General features: G+C 43.9%; 1 protein-coding gene across 1 annotated transcript in view; it reads right to left on the bottom strand.

Annotated features, from left to right (window-relative positions):
* LEO1 (LEO1 homolog, Paf1/RNA polymerase II complex component) overlaps positions 1-20,540 on the bottom strand; it is a 49,951-nt gene that overhangs the window by 17,912 nt on the left and 11,499 nt on the right. The window contains exons 2-6 of the mRNA XM_066276501.1: positions 15,044-15,796; positions 11,978-12,082; positions 6,914-7,008; positions 4,808-4,953; positions 2,795-2,879 (exon numbers count right to left, since the gene is read on the bottom strand). Coding sequence (XP_066132598.1) covers positions 2,795-2,879; positions 4,808-4,953; positions 6,914-7,008; positions 11,978-12,082; positions 15,044-15,796 — 1,184 coding nt within the window. The remainder of the gene's footprint in view (positions 1-2,794; positions 2,880-4,807; positions 4,954-6,913; positions 7,009-11,977; positions 12,083-15,043; positions 15,797-20,540) is intronic.

Below are 20,540 nucleotides of genomic sequence, written 5' to 3'. Positions count from 1 at the left end.
GCTGCGGGAGGGGAAGAGAGAGACAGAGAGGAAGGAGGGGTGGGTGGAGAAGCAAATGGGTGCTTCTCCTATGTGCCCTGGCCGGGAATCGAACCCGGGTCCCCCGCACGCCAGGCCAACGCTCTACCGCTGAGCCAACCGGCCAGGGCAACATTTTGTACTCTTAAGTATCAAGGTTTTAGAACAAATACTTATTTATAAATTTTCATGCTTACTAAAGTCTGGTGTTACATGATCTGAAAATATAAATATACTGAAGCACTCACTGATGCATCATGATAGAAGGTAAGGAAAAAATGCAAAAATCAATAAAAAGTAAACAAATAAGGAACTACCACACTACCTGACCAGGCAGTGGCGCAGTGGATAGAGCATCAGATTGGGATGCAGAGGACCCAGGTTCGAGACCCTGAGGTCGCCAGCTTGAGTGCAGGCTCATCTGGTTTGAGCAAAAAGCTCACCAGCTTGGACCCAAGGTCGCTGGCTTGAGCAAAGGGTTACTCGGTCTGCTGTAGGCCCATGGTCAAGGCACATATGACAAAGCAATCAATGAACTAAAATGCCACAATGAAAAACTGATGATTGATGCTTCTTATCTCTCTGCGTTCCTGTCTGTCTGTCCCTGTCTGTCCCTCTCTCTGTCTCTGTTAAAAAAAAAAAAAAAAAAAAGAAAGAAAGAAAGGCCCTGGCCGGTTGGCTCAGCGGTAGAGCGTCGGTCTGGCGTGCGGGGAACCCGGGTTTGATTCCCGGCCAGGGCACATAAGAGAAGCGCTCATTTGCTTCTCCACCCCCCCCTTCCTCTCTGTCTCTCTCTTCTCCTCCCGCAGCCAAGGCTCCATTGGAGCAAAGATGGCCCGGGCGCTGGGGATGGCTCCTTGGCCTCTGCCCCAGGCGCTAGAGTGGCTCTGGTCGAGGCAGAGCGACGCCCCAGAGGGGCAGAGCACCACCCCCCCTGCTGGGCGTGCCGGGTGGATCCCAGTCGGGCGCATGCGGGAGTCTGTCTGTCTCTCCCCGTTTCCAGCTTCAGAAAAATACAAAAAAAAAGAAAAAAAAGGAACTACCACACTAATTTATGTAAATGATGAGAAACAATGAAAAGCAGTAGCATAATGCCAGAGACACTAAAACAGGTGGAAAAAATAGACCCACATTCCAAGGAAAAATATTAACAATTGGGCTAATGGGAGCTGGGTACAGACAAGGAAAGGACAGCAAAGAAGAAAAAATACTCTAAAAACTATACCTATTATTTTCATGACCTAGAGCAAGTTACTGGTACCTGTTTATCTTCATTTTCTCACTTGATCTGTATTTCCATTGGAGGGGGGCAGTGAAATTGCACGGAAAGCTTTGGAAGCCCGTGCATTTTGGATAGAGACTACATACAGTATCTTATATCAAGGTTCTTTAGGTACTGTGGAGCTGTCACACTTGAAGGGATGAAACTGTTCTAAAAATTCAGCCCCTGAATTCTAAGAATGCCAGACTGCCACTTAACATTCTAACACCATGTACAATATCCACCCCAAAATAAGGTAATTGCAGAAACTCTTTCAGATTTAAGAATTTAAAACGCATACCTCCAGTGTTAGTATAATGAGTGCAACTGCTTCTTGTTTTTTGGTACAATTCAGCTCTAAAGCATCTGCTTAATCTACATTCACCTTGACTAAAGGAAGATTAGAGCGTCCCCCTTGCAGAAAGGTAAAAAGACAGTACAAGCTATCAAAGAGAAGCAATAATAAGAATTTAGTCCAATAAAAATGTCTCCTAAGAGTTAACATCAGCAATCAGAAGACAACCAAGAGCCATAAGGCGGAGTGTCAGACGAGAGTAACAAATTCTTCTTGAATATATCCATAGATAAAAGAGCCTGAAGAATTTCCTATTGCAGGAAGTTGCTACAACTTAAAACCCACAGTACATATGGAAATACTTGTTCTAAACACACACTATTTTTTCTGGAGGAAGTAGCTAATAATATTTTAAAAGCACCAAAAAAGTAAAACAGAAGAAAAGTGATAGAAAAGTGACACATTTAGAGAGCAAAGGCTATATATTCTCTTCCTAAAAAATAATCTGAAAAGGAAGACTTTATCTATTCATAAACCAGGAAACAAAAATCACTTTCTTTTTTTTTTTTTTTTTTTTTTGCATTTTTCCAAAGCTGGAAACAGGGAGGCAGTCAGACAGACTCCCACATGCACCTGACCGGGATGCATCCGGCATGCCCACCAGGGGGCAATGCTCTAGCCCTCTGGGGCGTCGCTCTGTTGCATTCAGAGCCATCCTAGCACCTGAGGCAGAGGCCACAGAACCATCCTCAGCACCTGGGCCATCTTTGCTCCAATGGAGCCTCGGCTGCGGGAGGGGAAGAGAGAGACAGAGAGGAAGGAGAGGGGGAGGGGTGAAGAAGCAGATAGGCACTTCTGCTGTGTGCCCTGGCCGGGAATCGAACCCAGGACTCCTGCACGCCAGGCCGACGCTCCACCACTGAGCCAACTGGCCAGGGCCAAAAATCACTTTCAAAAGCTCAAATCCTGGCCCTGGCCAGGTGGTTCCGTGCATAAAGCATTGTCCAGGCAAGGAGCACGTACGAGAAGCAGTCAATGAGTACACAACTAAATGGAACTAAGTGGAACAATGAGTTGATGCTGTTCTCTCTCTCTCTCTCACACACTGATGAAAAATTAAAATAAAACAAAAACAAAACAGAAAACCTCAAGTCTCAAGCTAGTGTCTCCAGGTTTTCCTTTATTAAAGAAAAAAAAAGGAGTAAAGCATGAAACGGTACCTTTAATTTTAACCGGGTTCGACCTTCTTCATCCAGCATTTCCTCATCTTCAAATTCATCTTCATAATATTGAGGATCGAAAGGTCTATAAATTGTTTTAAAATAAACTGTTAATCATATTCTGTAAAAAATAGTATCACTGCTATATAATATCTATTAATACACTGCTATATAATATCAATTAATACACACCACTGTACTAAAAAAGTATAATATAATTAAAATCCATAACGATCAAATGTCCTCATGTTCGATTTTAAGAAAGCATTCAGCCCTGGCCAGTTGGCTCAGCGGTAGAGCGTCGGCCTAGCGTGCGGAGGACCCGGGTTCGATTCCCGGCCAGGGCACACAGGAGAAGCGCCCATTTGCATCTCCACCCCTCCGCCGCGCCTTCCTCTCTGTCTCTCTCTTCCCCTCCCGCAGCCAAGGCTCCATTGGAGCAAAAGATGGCCCGGGCGCTGGGGATGGCTCTGTGGCCTCTGCCCCAGGCGCTAGAGTGGCTCTGGTCGCAATATGGCGACACCCAGGAGGGTTGCAACATGGTGACGCCCAGGATGGGCAAAGCATCTCCCCCTGGTGGGCAGAGCGTCGCCCCCTGGTGGGCGTGCCGGGTGGATCCCGGTCGGGCGCATGCGGGAGTCTGTCTGACTGTCTCTCCGTTTCCAGCTTCAGAAAAATGAAAAGAAAAAAAAAAAAAAGAAAGCATTCAAATTACTGTACTTTCTTGAAATTTGCTGTTTGTTAACTGGTGTTAATACATGTTGCTTGAAACATAGTATAAGCAAGGCTAAATAGTCATAATATTCTTTATTCTTATACGTATAAGTCTTCAAGGAATAGGTCATACATGCTCTAGCCTTCTATATCATTTTGTTTGGGGAAAAACGTTTAAACCACATAAGAGCCTGCATGTTATTAGTGAATAATATCCACAAACATTATTTAACTGTTCAAAATCACTAGCTTTTCTAGATCTGCAATGGCTACTAAAGTGGACATTTGCTGTTTCTCTAGCAAATTTTACTACTCTCAATTTCAGCATTTTCAGGGCTGTACTAGTCAAAAATACTCAAAAGCTTATGATGTCAGTTAATTACTATCAGACTGCTAAAAATAATTATAAGCATTAAGTCTCCTTTACCAATATAATTGTCCATACTTTTTCTATCACAGTATATGCTTGATTTATTTTTTCAGATACATGACCAGTTTTCCATTTTGTGATTAGTCAACTCACATAACATAAGAAAAATATCAGGCCCTGGCTGGTTGGTTCAGTGGTAGAGCATCGACCCAGCATGCAGAAGTACTGGGTTCGATTTCCAGTCAGGGCACACAGAAGAGGCAAGCATCTGTTTCTCCTCCCCTCCCCATCTCCCTTCTCTCTTTCCCTCCCGTAGCCATGGTTTGATTGGTTCAAGCACATTGGCCCTGGATGCTGAAGATGGCTCTGTCTCAGATGCTAAAAATAGCCTGGTTGCAAGCATGGGCTCAGATAGGCAGTCAGCCCCAGACAGGGGTCACAGGGTGGATCCTGGTCAGGTGCATGCAGGAGTCTGTCTTTCCCCCTTCCTCTCACGTAAATTAAAAAAAAAAAAAAAATCAAATTCCAATTTCTATCCAACATCTATAAACACTTTTTAAAAACTTTTTTTTAATTTATTTTTTTTAGAGACAGAGAGAGAGTCAGAGAGAGGGATAGATAGGGACAGACAGGAACAGAGGGAGATGAGAAGCATCAATCATCAGTTTTTCGTTGCGACACCTTAGTTGTTCATTGATTGCTTTCTCTTATGTGTCTTGACTGTGGGCCTTCAATAGACCGAGTAACCCCTTGTTCCAGCCAGCGATCTTGGGTCCACGCTGGTGAGCTTTACTCAAACCAGATGAGCCCACGCTCAAACTGGCGAGCTCGGGGTCTCAAACCTGGGTCTATTCGCATTCCAGTCTGACGCTCTATCCACTGTGCCACCGCCTGGTCAGGCTAGAAACACTTTTAACTGACCCCCTTACCTGGGCTCCACACTGAGAAAGTTGGGCAGTTTAACAAAATATAAGTCGTTTCCTAAATCAGTGTTTACTTTGGGGATTTCTACTTCTATTCTGGTCTCAGGAATTGGCTCCTCCTCCTGTTGGTCCTGAGGCAAGCCATTTTCATCCTAGTAAAAAAATCACAGAATTTAGAGCATTACAGGATCCTGGAAATGGTCTAGCTCAACTTCCACACTTTATAATTACTTAGATAGGCAAGAAGCACACTGAGACATCACTTTAGAGCAAAAGTAGCCCTCAATCCCCATTCCTACCAGCTTATTCTCTCAGGGGTCCCCAAACTTTTTACACAGAGGGCCAGTTCACTGTCCCTCAGACCGTTGGAGGGCCGCCACATACAGTGCTCCTCTCACTGACCACCAATGAAAGAGGTGGCCCTTCCAGAAGTGCGGTGGGGGGCCGGATAAATGGCCTCAGGGGGCTGCATGTGGCCTGCAGGCTGTAGTTTGGGGACGTCTGCTAGTCCCTCAAGTTTTAAAATTATAGGTGCATGTCTACCCAGGCCCCCCTCCTCACAAGCAGAATGTCACTTAGATACAGATAAAACAATAATCTGTAGTAAATCAATAAACCAAGGTGGGGTAGTACAGGGGGTGAGGAGAAAACTAGGAGCCTCCTAATTTAATGGGAAACAAAATCTGTTTAAAATTATCAGAAGAGTCTCTTGTGATGACTCTATCTTACACATACTTACCAACACTCATCAACACTTTAATATGAAGTCACTGTATCAATTAAGATGAGAAATTATCAATACAGCACACACACATTTCTTGGCATGAACAAGAAAAACATTTAAATCAATGGTTCTCAAATCATAGGTCCTTGCAGTCTAGTCTGTTTTTTTTGTGTGTGTGTGTTTTTTTTTTTACAGAGACAGAGAGAGAGTCAGAGTGAGGGAAAGACAGGGACAGACAGACAGGTACGGAGAGATGAAAAGCATCAATCATTAGTTTTTCATTGCGACACCTTAGTGGTTCATTGATTGCTTTCTCATTATGTTCCTTGACCGTGGGCCTTCAGCAGACCGAGTAACCCCTTGCTTGAGCCAGTGACCTTGGGTCCAAGCTGGTGAATTTTTGTTCAAACCAGATGAGCCCACGCTCAAGCTGGTAACCTCGGGGTCTTGAACCTGGGTCTTCTGCATCCCAGTCCGACGCTCTATCCACTGCGCCACCGCCTGGTCAGGCAAGTCTAGTCTCTTAAAACATGGCACCAACCTCATGCTGGGCAGTTCTTTCTTCTTTCTTCTTTCTTTTACCCAGCTTCCCCTAATGGTAACATCTTGTAGAACTAGAGTACAACAGCACAACCGTAAGACTGACCCCATTAGAGCCAGACACAGAGCACTGCCATACCCGAGATCCAGGCTGCCCTTCACAGCCACAGCCACTTTGTTCTTGCCCTCCTCCCTCCTTAATCTCAAATAACCACTCATTTCTTCTCCATTTCTATAATTTTTGTCATTTCAAGAATGTTACCTAAGTGGAATCATATAGAATGTAACCTTTGGGATTGGCTTTGTATCCACTCAGCATACTTCCTTGGAACTTTACCCAAACTGGTGCACATGTCAATAGTTCAATCCTTGCTTGACTGGTGGTGGCGCAGTAGACAGAGTGCCAATCTGGGATGCTGAGGTCCCAGATTTAAAACCTCAAGGTCACTGGCTAGAGTGCAGGCTCACCTGGCTTGAGCCCAGGGTCACTAGCTTAAGTGTGAGATCATCAACATGATCCCATGGTCACTGGCTTGAACCCAAAGGTCACTGGCTTGGCTTGATCCCCCCAAGGCACGTATGAGAAGCAGTCAATGAATTTAAGTGATGCAACTATGAGTTGATGCTTCTCATCTCTCTCCCCTCCCTAAAAAAAAAGATATAGAAAAAAAATAGTTCAACCCTTTTTATTGACGAGTCGTCTTCCATGGTGTAGATGTGCCAGGGCAGTTATTTCTACTCCCTCTTAAAACCAAGAGTTCCCTTCTTGACATGAGAGACCCTGAGTCTCAGAAACTTTTTACTTAGTCTTGAATAGGGGCCCAATTCACACTGGTAACTGTACTTACAACAGGCTGTCCTGGAGTAGGTGGTTTATCTTCCCCATCACTCCCTGAAGATATATCATCTGCATCTCCGAAGAGATCCATTGCTCCACTATTTTCTTCAATATAGGAGGAAAAATGCACAGCATTAATATCTGTAACTATAAAGGTTCTTCAAAGCTATGACTTCAACATATTCCCAAGGTTTCTGGACCACACCAGGAAATCACCTGAACACAACTCTGAGCCTGACTCTTAAAAATTTCACTAGAACGTCTTAGGGGGGGGAATGGGGCAAATCCAGGGGAAGGCAGAGCAGCAAAGGAGGCACTTCTTCCTCCCCTCCCTCACTGCATCCTTACTCCTCTATTGCCTTTAAACCCAGGAGCCCCAATATCCGCCTACAGTCTATATACTCAAATTTGGGACTTAGACAGTCCATACTAGCCTACTTGCTACAAAGTCCCTCAAGTTTTAAAATTACAGATCCATGTCTACCTAGCCCCCCTTGTACAAAGCAGAATTTCACCTAGGTATAGGCAAAACAACAACAATAATCTGTAATAAACCAACAAACCAAGGTGGGGTAGTACAGGGGGTGAAGAGATAGGAGGGTGATCAGAAAGTGGGCTGCTTGAAATTGAGATCATAAAAGTATTACAATTATTGATAATGACATAGTCTAGGATAAAACTGTGAGTTACTGAGGCACAGTGGAGGGCATATCACTAAAAGAGAAGCAATCTATTAGAATGGCCAAAATCCAGCACAATGACAACAACAAATGCTGGCAAATGGGCAGCAGCAGGAACTTTCATCTTCACTGATGGGAATGCAAAATGGTGCAGCCACTTTGGGAGAGAGTCTAGCAGTTTCTTACAGAACTAAACATGCTTTTACCAAATGCTCCAGCAATTATGCTCCTTAGTATCTTTACCCAAAGAAGCTGCAAACTTATGTCCACACAAAAACCTACACACACTTATTTATAGCAGTTTTATTCATAATTGCCAAAACTCGGAAGCAACCAAGATGTCCTTCAGAAGGTAATTGGATAAACTGGTACTTCCAGACAATGGAATATCATTGCGCTAAACAGAAATGAGCTGTCAAGTCATGAAAAGGTGTGGAAGAAACTTAAATGCATATTACTAAATCAAAAAAAGTCAAACTAAGCCTGACCAGGCGGTGGTGCAGTGGATAGTGTTGGACTGGGATGTCGAGGCCCCAGGTTCGAGATTCCAAGGTCACCAGCTTGAGTGTGGGCTCATCTGGTTTAAGCAAAGCTCACCAGCTTGGACCCAAGGTCGCTGGCTTGAGCAAGAGGTCACACGGTCTGCTGTAGCCCCACGGTCAAAGCACATATAAGAAAGCAGTCAATGAACAACTAAGGAGCTGCAACAAAGAACTGATGTTTCTCATCTCCCTTCCTGTCTGTCCCTTATCTGCCCCTCTCTGACTCTCTGTCTCTGCCACACACACACAAAAAAGTCAAACTGAAAATGCTACATGCTATATGATATATATGTATATGATACATATATTATCTGGAGAGGCAAAACTATGGAGACAGTAAAGGGTCAGTGACTGCCAAGGGTTAGCGGGGAGGAGAGAAAAATAGGCAAAGCTAGAGCCAAAATGATCTGTAGAGCAGTGAAATTACTCTATATAATACTCTGATAATGGATACATGTCATTATATGTTTGTCCAAACCCATAGAATATACAACACTATGAGTGAACTCTCATGTAAACTGTAAACTTTGGGTGATTATAATCTGTCAATGTAGGTTCATCAATTGTAACAAATGTGTCCTCTGGTGGAGCATGTTGATAATTGGGAAGACTATGCATGTATAGGGACAGTGGGTATATCAGGCAATTTCCATACATTCCCTTCAGTTTTGCTATAACCTTCAATTGGCCTAAAAACACTGTCTTAATCAAAAAACAAAAAACAAACAAACAAAAAAAACATTGTCTTAATCATTTTAAAAAAAGAAGAGAGAAAGGTTAGGGTACTAAAAAGTTTATCTCTATGGTAAAAATAACCGAAACTACAACCCACCTACCAACACTCATGCCTCTTTTTTGTGTGTGTGTGTATTTTTCTGAAGCTGGAAACGGGGCGAGACAGTCAGACAGACTCCCGCATGCGCCCGACCGGGATCCACCCAGCACGCCCACCAGGGGCGATGCTCTGCCCATCCTGGGCGTCGCTATGTTGTGACCAGAGCCACTCTAGCGCCTGAGGCAGAGGCCACAGAGCCATCCCCAGCTCCTGGGCCATCCCCGCTCCAATGGAGCCCTAGCTGCGGGAGGGGAAGAGAGAGACAGAGAGGAAGGAGAGGGGGAGGGGTGGAGAAGCAGATGGGCGCCTCTCCTGTGTGCCCTGGCCGGGAATCGAACCCAGGACTTCTGCACGCCGGGCCAACGCTCTACCATTGAGCCAACCGGCCAGGGCCTCATGCCTCTTCTTGATTCATTTTCTTCTTAGCTCTTACCACCACCCAACATACTATATGTTTAATTTACTTACTGTGTTATATCAGTTTCCCTACACTACCCTGACTCCTCCAGATTTTGAGTTCCATGAAAGAGGTCTTAATCTGTTCTGATCATTGCTATCATATATTCCCAGTGCCCAGAACAGTACTAATACACAGGAGAGTCTGAATAAACAACTGCGAACAAAATGAAAGAATGAACATATCTGACTCTCCCAACAACCTTGTAAGGTGGTTAACATCATATCCCTTTTACAGATCAGAAAATTGAAGTGTAGTAATTAATTTGATCAAAATCATATAGTTAGAAAATGGAGCTACAAAGATTCTACCTTGGATAATCTGCTTTCAAAGTTTACACACATAATTACTCATTATTGATCTGGAGAGCATGCTGTTCTGCCCAGCTCTCCTTTTCTCTCTAGTTGACCCTCTAAATGTTTGCTTTACTTAAGCTACTTAGAATAATTTATATAAGCTATTTAACATTAATGCTGAACTACCATTCAGCAGAATAATGATGGTAAATAATCAAACTAACAAAATTGTTGGCCCTGGCCGGTTGGCTCAGCGGTAGAGCGTCGGCCTGGCGTGCGGGGGACCCGGGTTCGATTCCCGGCCAGGGCACACAGGAGAAGCGCCCATTTGCTTCTCCACCCCACCCCTCCTTCCTCTCTGTCTCTCTCTTCCCCTCCCGCAGCCAAGGCTCCATTGGAGCAAAGATGGCCTGGGCGCTGGGGATGGCTCCTTGGCCTCTGCCCCAGGCGCTAGAGTGGCTCTGGTCGAGGCAGAGCGACGCCCCGGAGGGGCAGAGCATCGTCCCCCGATGGGCAGAGTGTTGCCCCTGGTGGGCATGCCGGGTGGATCCCGGTCGGGCGTATGCGGGAGTGTGTCTGACTGTCTCTCCCCGTTTCCAGCTTCAGAAAAATACAAAAAAAAAAAAAATTGTTTGCTGTAATTTTTATACTAACATCATAACTGCATAGTAATTTACCAGTGGAAACATAGTCATCCATAGAGATAAACAGGTAGATCTTTTATCCTTACTATAACAAATCTACCTTATCTAACACTGGGTTTTTATGAACTCTTCATCTAAACCAGTGATAGTCAACCTGATCCCGACCAACCACTAGTGGGCGTTCCAGCTTTCAAGGTGGGCGGTTGCGGAGCAACCAAAGTATAAATAAAAAGATAGATTTAACTATAGTAAGTTGTTTCATAAAGATTTATTCTGCCAAACTTAGCAAAAATCCGACATAAAGTACTTGGTAAGTAATTATTATTATATGCTTTAACTTGCTGTAACTCTGCTTTTAAATTTTATAAAATAAGACCCTGGCCGATTGGCTCAGCAGTAGAGCGTCGGCCCAGTGTGCGGAGGACCCGGGTTCGATTCCCGGCCAGGGCACACAGGAGAAACGCCCATTTGCTTCTCCACCCCTCCGCCGCGACTTCCTCTCTCTCTCTTCCCCTCCCGCAGCCAAGGCTCCATTGGAGCAAAGATGGCCCGGGCGCTGGGGATGGCTCTGTGGCCTCTGCCTCAGGCGCTAGAGTGGCTCTGGTCGCAACATGGCGACGCCCAGGATGGGCAGAGCATCACCCCCTGGTGGGCAGAGCATCGCCCCATGGTGGGCGTGCCGGGTGGATCCCGGTCGGGCACATGCGGGAGTCTGTCTGACTGTTTCTCCTTGTTTCCAGCTTCAGAAAAATGCAAAAACAAAACAAAAAAAAAATTTTATAAAATAAAGTTACTTCCCTATTTTATAAATCACCATTACTGTGGAACCAGAGGGCGGTTAGAAAATTTTACTACTAACAGAGATACAAAAGTGAGCGGTAGGTATAAAAAGGTTGACTGCCTGACCAGGTAGTGGCGCAGTGGATGGAGCGTCGGACTGGGATGCAGAGGGCCCGGGTTCGAGACCCCAAGGTCGCCAGCTTGAGCGCGGGCTCATCTGGTTTGGGCAAGGGTTACCAGCTTGAGCCCAGGGTCGCTGGCTCGAGCAGGGAGTCACTCAGTCTGCTGCAGCCCCCCGCCCCGGTCAAGGCACATGTGAGAGAGCAATCAATGAATAACTAAAGTGTCGCAATGAAAAACTGATGATGGATGCTTCTCATCTCTCTCCATTCCTGTCTGTCCCTATCTGACTCTCTCTCTCTGTCTCTGTAAAAAAAAAAATAAATAAATAAAATAAAAAGGTTGACTACCCTGGTCTAAACTATAGCTCAAAGAACCAGGTTCTTCATCTGATATTAACCTGTTAAGAATTTAAGAACAAGCTGTCCTGGAACTGTCATTCAAACTGAAGATGAACACTGCCGCCTCCACCTGACCACTATTTCAGCCCCTGACAACAGATTCATTAACACTGTAAATGAAGAAACAGGTTTGTCAAGTGATAGAGCATAAAGTTTCTCATATCTGCACCACTTCCCCATGTACACAGAGTGTATTCACATTCTTTCTGTGGTCCTTTGCAGTCTGGGTTCAACACCCAGGTTTAGCCATGTACTACAGTTATATGCAGAAAGAGGAAGGGAAATAAATATATATATAACAAAGAAGAAATTAACGTACCTTTTGGTACCTCACTGTCACTATCCACTTCTGAATCAGACGCAATTGCATTCTTGCGCTTCATTCGCAAAACTTCATCTTCACTATCACTGCCCCTTGCAGATTCTGTAAGAGTGAAATTAGAGGTTCTGCATGATCATGGTCATAACTTTGAATTTTGTGTTTTAAAATCAACATTGGGAATAAACAAACTGTGGTATAGCCATACAATGGAAAACTACTCAGTATTGACTAACAAGAAGTTCCTGATACATGAAACAATCTGGACAAATCTGAAATGCATTGTGATAACTGGAAGCCTACGTAAAAGAAAAACAGCTACATACCGTATGATTCCATTTATAAGGTGACATTCTCGAAAAGACAAAACATCTGTGACAAAACATCTGTGACAGCTGTCAGGGGTCAGAAGTGGGGGAAGGATGTGACTACAAAAGGAATAGTATGAGGGAGTTTTAGGGTGACAATACTGTTCTGTATTCTGACTGTGGTGGTGGTTACACATATGTACATGTGTGTTACCATTAAAAGAACTATACAAACATACACAAAAATCACTATGCTAAATCAGTATAGTTAATTTTAAAAAAAATTAATAAAAAAGAACATTGGTTTCTATAAGCAAAAATACCTGGTAGAATGAGAAAAGCAGTACTGTAATGTATGATTAAATTTTATCTATAACTGCCCTGGCTGGTTGGCTCAGCAGTAAAGTGTCAGCCCAGCGTGTGGAAGTCCCGGGTTCGATTCCCAGCCAGGGCACACAGAGAAGCACCCATCTGCTTCTCCACCCTTCGCCCTCTCCTTTCTCTTTATCTCTCTCTTCCCCTTTGGCAGCCAAGGCTCTAGTGGAGCAAAGTTGGCCTGGGTGCTGAGGATGGCTCCATGGCCTCTGCCTCAGGCGCTAGAATGGCTCTGGTTGCAATGGAGCAACACCCCAGATGGGCAGAGCATCGCCCCCTAACAGGATTCCTGAGTGGATACCGGTTGGGCACATGCAGGAGGAGTCTGTCTCTGCCTCCCTGCCTCTCACTTCAGAAAAATACCAAAAAAAAAAAATCTATAACTCATCATAGAAAAAAAAGGTAAAAATATTACAATGGAAGAAACAAACACATCGTGTTTCTGGATGGTACCAGTGTTTACCTAATTGTAAACTTTGAGAAAATCAACTGAACCACTATAGAACTAGTTAAGAATTAAGCAGAATGACCAGCTACCTACAAGATCCCCTACTATGACCCTAGTCTTAGGTTAGTCTGCTAGTATATATTTGAGAAGTAGTACATGAGCCTTAATGATTCTGACAACAGTAGAAAAAACTCTACCCAAGCACTAGTTACTGAATACTTACTGCAGTCCTATAGCCTACATCAGGGCTCCCCAAACAGTTCACTGTCCCTCAGACCATTGGAGGGCCGGACTATAAAAAAAACTATGAACAAATCCCTATGCACACTGCACATATCTTATTTTAAAGTAAAAAAAAACAAAACAGGAACAAATACAATATTTAAAATAAATAACAAGTAAATGTAAATCAACAAACTGACCAGTATTTCAATGGGAACTATGGGCCTGCTTTTGGCTAATGAGATGGTCACTGATCACCAATGAAAGAGGTGCCCCTTCCGGAAGTGCCGCGGGGGCCGATAAATGGTCTCAGGGGGCCGCATGCGGCCCGTAGTTTGGGGACCCCTGGTCTACATAGACCTACATTCATTTCTTAAAATTTTCTGCTGACCTCCTCTCCTAAATAATGCCAAAATTTGGTCTTGAATACTACTGTGAAGTGTGTACACTGCTCACAAAAATTAGGGGATCAAGAAACATGTAGCTACTCCAGTACTTTCAGCCTTTTGTATAGTGCATTTTCATCAATGAAATAAAAGTTGGTTTTGCACCTGATTTGCATAATCAAACAACTTTCTTTGACTTGTCCTTTGCTTTTCTGATGTTCTCGTTTAATAAAAAAAAAATCAAGTGCCTCTTTTTTTTATCACTTCATATTCATTTTGAAATATCCCCTAATTTTTATGAGCAGTATATTACAGAAGAAAAAAAAATCCTCCCCATAGGTAAGCTAAGAAAATGGGATTATTATATAATTATAATCAATCACCTACAAAAATGAAGCAATCCAGATATTACTTCTGGAAAACTTTCAGCCTAATCAAGGTGACTTTTATATAATATAAAAAACAAACAAGATCTCTACATTGAAAAAGAATTCTACATAAAGAATGTGTTAACTTTAACAGAACCGTGTAAAAACTGTTATAAAGGGGGTCCAGGGACAAAGGACCTCTGTATGTTTCCAGGATTCTGGAATGAGTATGGACCCAAGCACATCTTCCTGGGCAGAGAACACCTGCATCAATCTATCACAGCTCACTGAGACCATCCTGCTGGTTTTCCATGTTCTGCATGTTATGTTGCCCAGGCAACTTTGTGATTATTATAAATTGGCATCTAATGCAGATCTTCCCCAAGGGAAGAATACAATGATAAGAGAAATAACTGATCCTCTTAAAACAGTTTTGCAAAGCAATTTTTATAAATTAGTTTCATGTGAATTTAATTAGTGTGAGTCAACTTGGAGCCTGATTATCTCTGGATGATCAAATTCTGGCTCTCAATAAACTGAACTGAAACGTGTTGTTCACACCTCAGTACAACTACCCTATGGGGATGTTTCAATGGTACTGTATTGTTTTTTTTCCACCAAACAAACCTATTCTCACCTGAGGCATGCTCTTCTGTTACCCACAGAAATAGAACCACCTCTATTCATTATATAACTACTTTCACCCTACATCCTTCTCTAAGACCTTCCTCTGTAAATTCTTTCTAATTTATCATCAATTATCAAATGGAAGGGGGATAGAAATAACACAGAGATTAGGAAAATTTTTAAAAAGCAAAATGTTTAGTTAGAAAAAACTGAAATGGAGGTAGAGAGAAAAAATAGGGTACTAAAGATGAGACTGCAATAAGTAAACAAATGGGAAGTATCTGTATCTAGATGCTTTTACTAACCTATTTTGAGTCTCATAAATGAATTACCTGATTTATGGTCCTGTTCTTCATCATCTGAGTGTCTGCGTTCTTCGTCTGAGGCCTGTGGCCTGTCATCATCAGAATTTTGCATTTTCTCCTCATCAGACATCTGTGGCTGTTCATCATCATCAGAATTCTGTTTCTCATCATCATTATCAGAAGCTGCTGGACGTTCATCATCAGAATTACCCTTCTCCTCCTCAGACAGTTGTTGTCTCTCATCATCAGAAAGTTGAGGCCTGTCCTCATCATCGGTGTTCTGCATTTTCTCATCGTCGTCTGAATTCTGCAACTTATCTTCATCAGATCCTTGGGCCCTCTCCTCATCATCAGAATTCTGTATCTTTTCATCATCTGACTGGTCACTTTTATCTTCTCTGTCCCATTTTTCATCATCTGAATGTGCTTTTTCAGAACCTTCTGCTTCTGAGTGATGGCTCCCTCCATCTGATCCATGGCCTTCATCTTCATCATCATTTTGAGCTTCTGAGCCACTACGTTGATCTAGATCTGAAGCATCATTGTCTTCATGGTCAGAATGCTCAGAAGGTTCTGATCTATTGTCTGATCTCTCAGAACGATTGTCACTTCCACTCTGATGAGAAGCTCCCTCATCCTCACTGTCATCTCCAAACAGTTCCTTATTACTTGGTTTTCCTGAGTCATCTCTTTCATCCTGATTGCTTTCACTTCCAGAGGCATTACTGCCAGAAGCTGCATTCTCTTGCTCAGAATCTGAGTCCGATCCCGAATCAGAATCTATGGAATCATATCAACAGTGGGTGATGTCAGCAAAAAAAGGAAGAATAAAGAAGACCAAATATCCATCCCAACAAAATTCAATGAAAACACTTGTCAAAAACTGTTAGTATCAATTTTCTTAGTACTCTGGAAATTAACCAAAAGTTGCAGCAACCAGGAGAATGCTTAACAAGAAAAACCAGCTAAATTGTTAGAAAGGAAAAAGAAGCGCTGGCCAATTGGCTCAGCAATAGAGTGTTGGCCTGGCCTGTGGAAGTCCCAGGTTCAATTCCCGGTCAGGGCACACAGAAGCGCCCATATGCTTCTCCAGCCCTCCCCTCCCTAAGCCATGGCTCGAATGGTTGGCCCAGGACGCTGAGGATGGCTCCATGGCCTTGCCTCAGGTGCTAAAATAGCTCCGTTTTAAGCAACGGAGCAGCAGCCCCAGATGGGAGAACATCGCCCCCTAAGTGGGCTTGATGGGTGGATTCCAGTCTGAGCGCATGCGAGAGTCTGTCTCTGCCTCCCTGTTTCCCTGCTTCTCACATAATTTTTAAAAAAAGAGAGAAAGAAAAAGGAGAAAGAACTTTGTTTTACAGTACCCTAGACATACAAGCCACACACACACACACCCCTGACAACCCACTTCCCAGGGCTCAATGAAGCCTTGAACATAACAGCCTGAATTTCTGGTACACCCACCACTACTGGAGGGAGTAGAAGGGACCTCATTCAAAAAGAGTCACAGTGGTTAGTTTTCATCTGTCTGGCAGAATACTGAAGACTGGCTCAGAGGGCTTGCCTTCATCTTACCTAATAGGGAACTCTCTCACTGTTGAGACAGCTACCTGGGAGTATTTGTCAAAACATTTACAGGCAAAGGTATTAGTTGTCTCTGCCTGGAACAATGGATAGTGTTGGAGCAAATAACAGACTAAACAAAAAGCCTGGGAGAAAAGGATGGGTAATGATAATATGGAGAGTAAGGGCTTTTAAAAGCTCCCACATTTTCCTACAGATCAGGAAGAACACACACTCGCCCAGGGCTGTGCCCACACTCAGGAAAGAACTGAGAAAGCCCTAAGCTCTCATTGCTGGCTGACCTCAGGCTCAGCACAAGCAGGAAACTAAGGCAAGTACAGGTTATAAACAGCCTGGTTGAGTGTTGAAAACATGATCCAACATATACACAGAGCTGTTCTGTAAAGACAGGGAAGATATGGGGGGGGGATCCTAGGCCTTTTAGGAAATCTCTGTCCAATCGCTAGCTGACCACTAAGCTTATGGAAAAGACTTCATTGGCACACACAACAAAGACTGCAGACTTTACAAAATTAGTTCCAAAGACTAAACAATAATTATTATGACAAATAGCAATACCAAATATTCGGGAGAGGGAGGAATGCAATTTTCCGAGTTGCCACATTTATAATATTCAAAGAGTCCAGTTATCAACAAAAAATTACAAAGTTAGCAAAGAGACAAGAAAGTATGTGGCCCACACATATAAGAAAATGCTACAGGCCCTGACCAGTTGGCTCAGTGGATAGAGTGTCAGCCCAGCATGTGGACATCCTGGGTTTGATCCCCGGTCAGGGCACACATGAGAAGCGACCATCTGCTTCTCTTCCCCTCCCTCTCCTCCTTCTCTCTCTTCCCCTCTTGCACCCAGTTGCTCAACTGGTTCGAGCATTGGCTTCAGTCACTGAGGATAGCTTGGCTGATTTGAGCACTGGCACCAGATAGGAGTTGCCGGGTGGATTCTGGTCAGGGCACATGCAGGAGTCAGTCTCCCTATCTCCCTAAAAAGAAAAAAAAAATTTAAAGAAAAAAGTGCTACAAACTGTCTCTGAAGAAGCCCAGACAATGAAAATATCTTGCCAAATATGAAATATCAATAAAAGGACATATTACTTAAAAAGAACAAATATGCCCTGGCCGGTTGGCTCAGCGGTAGAGCGTCGGCCTAGCGTGCGGAGGACCCGGGTTCGATTCCCAGCCAGGGCACACAGGAGAAGCGCCCATTTGCTTCTCCACCCCTCCGCCGCGCTTTCCTCTCTGTCTCTCTCTTTCCCTCCCGCAGCCAAGGCTCCATTGGAGCAAAGATGGCCCGGGCGCTGGGGATGGCTCTGTGGCCTCTGCCTCAGGCGCTAAGTGGCTCTGGTCGCAACATGGCGACGCCCAGGATGGGCAGAGCATCGCCCCCTGGTGGGCAGAGCGTTGCCCCTGGTGGGCGTGCTGGGTGGATCCCGGTCGGGCGCATGCGGGAGTCTGTCTGACTGTCTCTCCCCGTTTCCAGCTTCAGAAAAATGAAAAATGAAAAAAAAAAAAAAAAAAAAAAAGAACAAATATAAATTCTGGAGTTGAAAAGTACAATAACTAACATGAAAAAATTCACTAAAGGGGCTAAACAGCAATATAAGCAAAAAGAAAGAATCAGCAAACTTGAAAATAGGTCAATTAAGATTATCACACTTAGCCTGACCAGGCGGTGGCGCAGTGGATAGAGCGTCGGACTGGGATGCGGAAGACCCAGGTTCGAGACCAAAGGTCGCCAGCTTGCGCACGGGCTCATCTGGTTTGAGCAAAGCTCACCAGCTTGGACCCAAGGTCGCTGGCTCCAGCAAGGGGTTACATGGTCTGCTGAAGGCCCGCAGTCAAGGCACATATGAGAAAGCAATCAATGAACAACTAAGGTGTTGCAATGTGCAACGAAAAACTAATGATTGATGCTTTTCATCTCTCCGTTCCTGTCTGTCTGTCCCTGTCTATCCTTCTCTCTGACTCTCTGTCTCTGAAAAAAAAAAAAATTATCACACGTGGAGAACATAAAGAGAAAAAAAAATGAAGAAAAATAAATCTAAAAGACTTGTGAGAGACCATCAAGTGTACCAATGTATACACACAATGGGAGTCCCAGAAAAAGAGAAAGATCAGAGAGAATATTTGAAGAAATAATGACCAAAAACTTCTCAAATTTAATAACCTACGTATCTGAGAAGCTCAAATGCCAAAGAGGATAAAGTTAAAGAGATCAACACCTAGACACATCACTATCAAACTGTGATAACAAAAACAAAGAAAGTGGACCTGACCTGCTGGCTCAGCAGTAGAGCATCAGCCCAGCGTGTGGAAGTCCCAGGTTCAATTTCCAGCCGGGGTACACAGGAGAATCGCCCATCTGCTTCCCCCTTCCCCCTCTCCCTTCTCTCTGTCTCTCTCTTCCCCTCCCACAGCCAAAGCTCCACTGGAGCAAAGTTAGCCCAGGGCACTGAGGATGGTTCCATGGCCTCCGCCTCAGGTGCTAGAATGGCTCCCATTTGCAATGGAACAACGCCCCAGATGGGCAGAGTATCGCCCCCTAATGGGCTTGCCAGGTGGATCCCGGTCAGTCGGGTGCATGCAGGAGTCTGTCTCTCTGCCTCCCTGCTTCTCACTTCAGAAAAAACACACACACAAAAAAAAAGAAGAAGAAAGCATACTGAAAACCACAAAAGTAAAGCAAATTGTCCCATACAAGGGATTCTCAATAGGATGACAGCTATTTCCCATCAGAAGTAATGAAAACCGGAAGACAGTGGAATGACTTATTCAAAGTGCTGAAAGAAAAGATTGTCAACCATAAATGAAGGACATATGAACAATAAAAGAAAAAAAACTCTGGACTTCCTCAAAATAAAAAACTTCTGTGCAAGGAAGGGCATTATCAAGAAAGCGAAAAGAGCCTGACCAGGTGGTGGCGCAGTGGATAGAGCGTTGGAATGGGATGAAGAAGGACCCAGGTTTGAGATCCCGAGGTCACCAGCTTGAGCATGGGCTCATCTGGTTTGAGCAAAAGCTCACCAGCTTGGACCCAAGGTCGCTGGCTCGAGCAAGGGGTTACTTGGTCTGCTGAAGGCCCACGGTCAAGGCACATATGAGAAAGCAATCAATGAACAACTAAGGTGTCACAACGCGCAACGAAAAATTGATGATTGATGCTTCTCCTCTCCATTCCTGTCTGTCTGTCCCTGCCTATATCTCTCTCTGATTCTCTGTCTCTGAAAAAAAAAAAAAAAAAAGTGAAAGGAAAAAAAAGCCTGACAGGTGGTAGCACAGTAGATAGAACATCAACCTGGGATGCTGAGGTCCCAGCTTGAGTGCAAGCTCATCCCGCTTGAGCATGGGGTTTGCTGGCTTGAGCATGGGACCATCAACATGATCAAATGGTCACAAGCTTGAACCAAAAGGTCACTAGCTAGAAGCCCAAGATTGCTGTCTTAAGTAAGGAGTCACTGACTCAGTTGGAGCCCCTCAATCAAGACACATATGAGAAGCAATCAATGAACAATTAAAGTGCCACAACTATGAGTTAATACTTATCTCTCTCCCTTCCTATCTCTCTGTTTCTCTCTCTCCCTCTAAAAACAAACAAAAAATACAACCAACCTACAGGATAGGAGAAAATATTTTTTTTAAGACTTTATTTATTTATTCATTTTAGAGATGAGAGAGAGAAAGAGAGAGAGAGAGAGAGAGAGAGAGAGGGAAGGGAGGATCAGGAAGCATCTACTCCCATATGTGCCTTGACCAGGCAAGCCCAGGGTTTTGAACCAGTGACCTCAGCGTTCCAGGTCGATGCTTTTTTAATTTAAAAAATTTTTTTTATTTATTTATTTTTTTTATTTTACAGAGACAGAGAGTGAGTCAGAGAGAGGGATAGACAGGGACAGACGGACAGTAACGGAGAGAGATGAAAAGCATCAATCGTTAGTTTTTCGTT

The sequence above is a fragment of the Saccopteryx bilineata genome, chromosome 4 (assembly GCF_036850765.1).
Source record: "Saccopteryx bilineata isolate mSacBil1 chromosome 4, mSacBil1_pri_phased_curated, whole genome shotgun sequence".
NCBI lineage: Eukaryota > Metazoa > Chordata > Mammalia > Chiroptera > Emballonuridae > Saccopteryx > Saccopteryx bilineata.
Note: the sequence above shows the minus strand (reverse complement) of the source record. Positions and strands in the feature narration are given on the sequence as shown.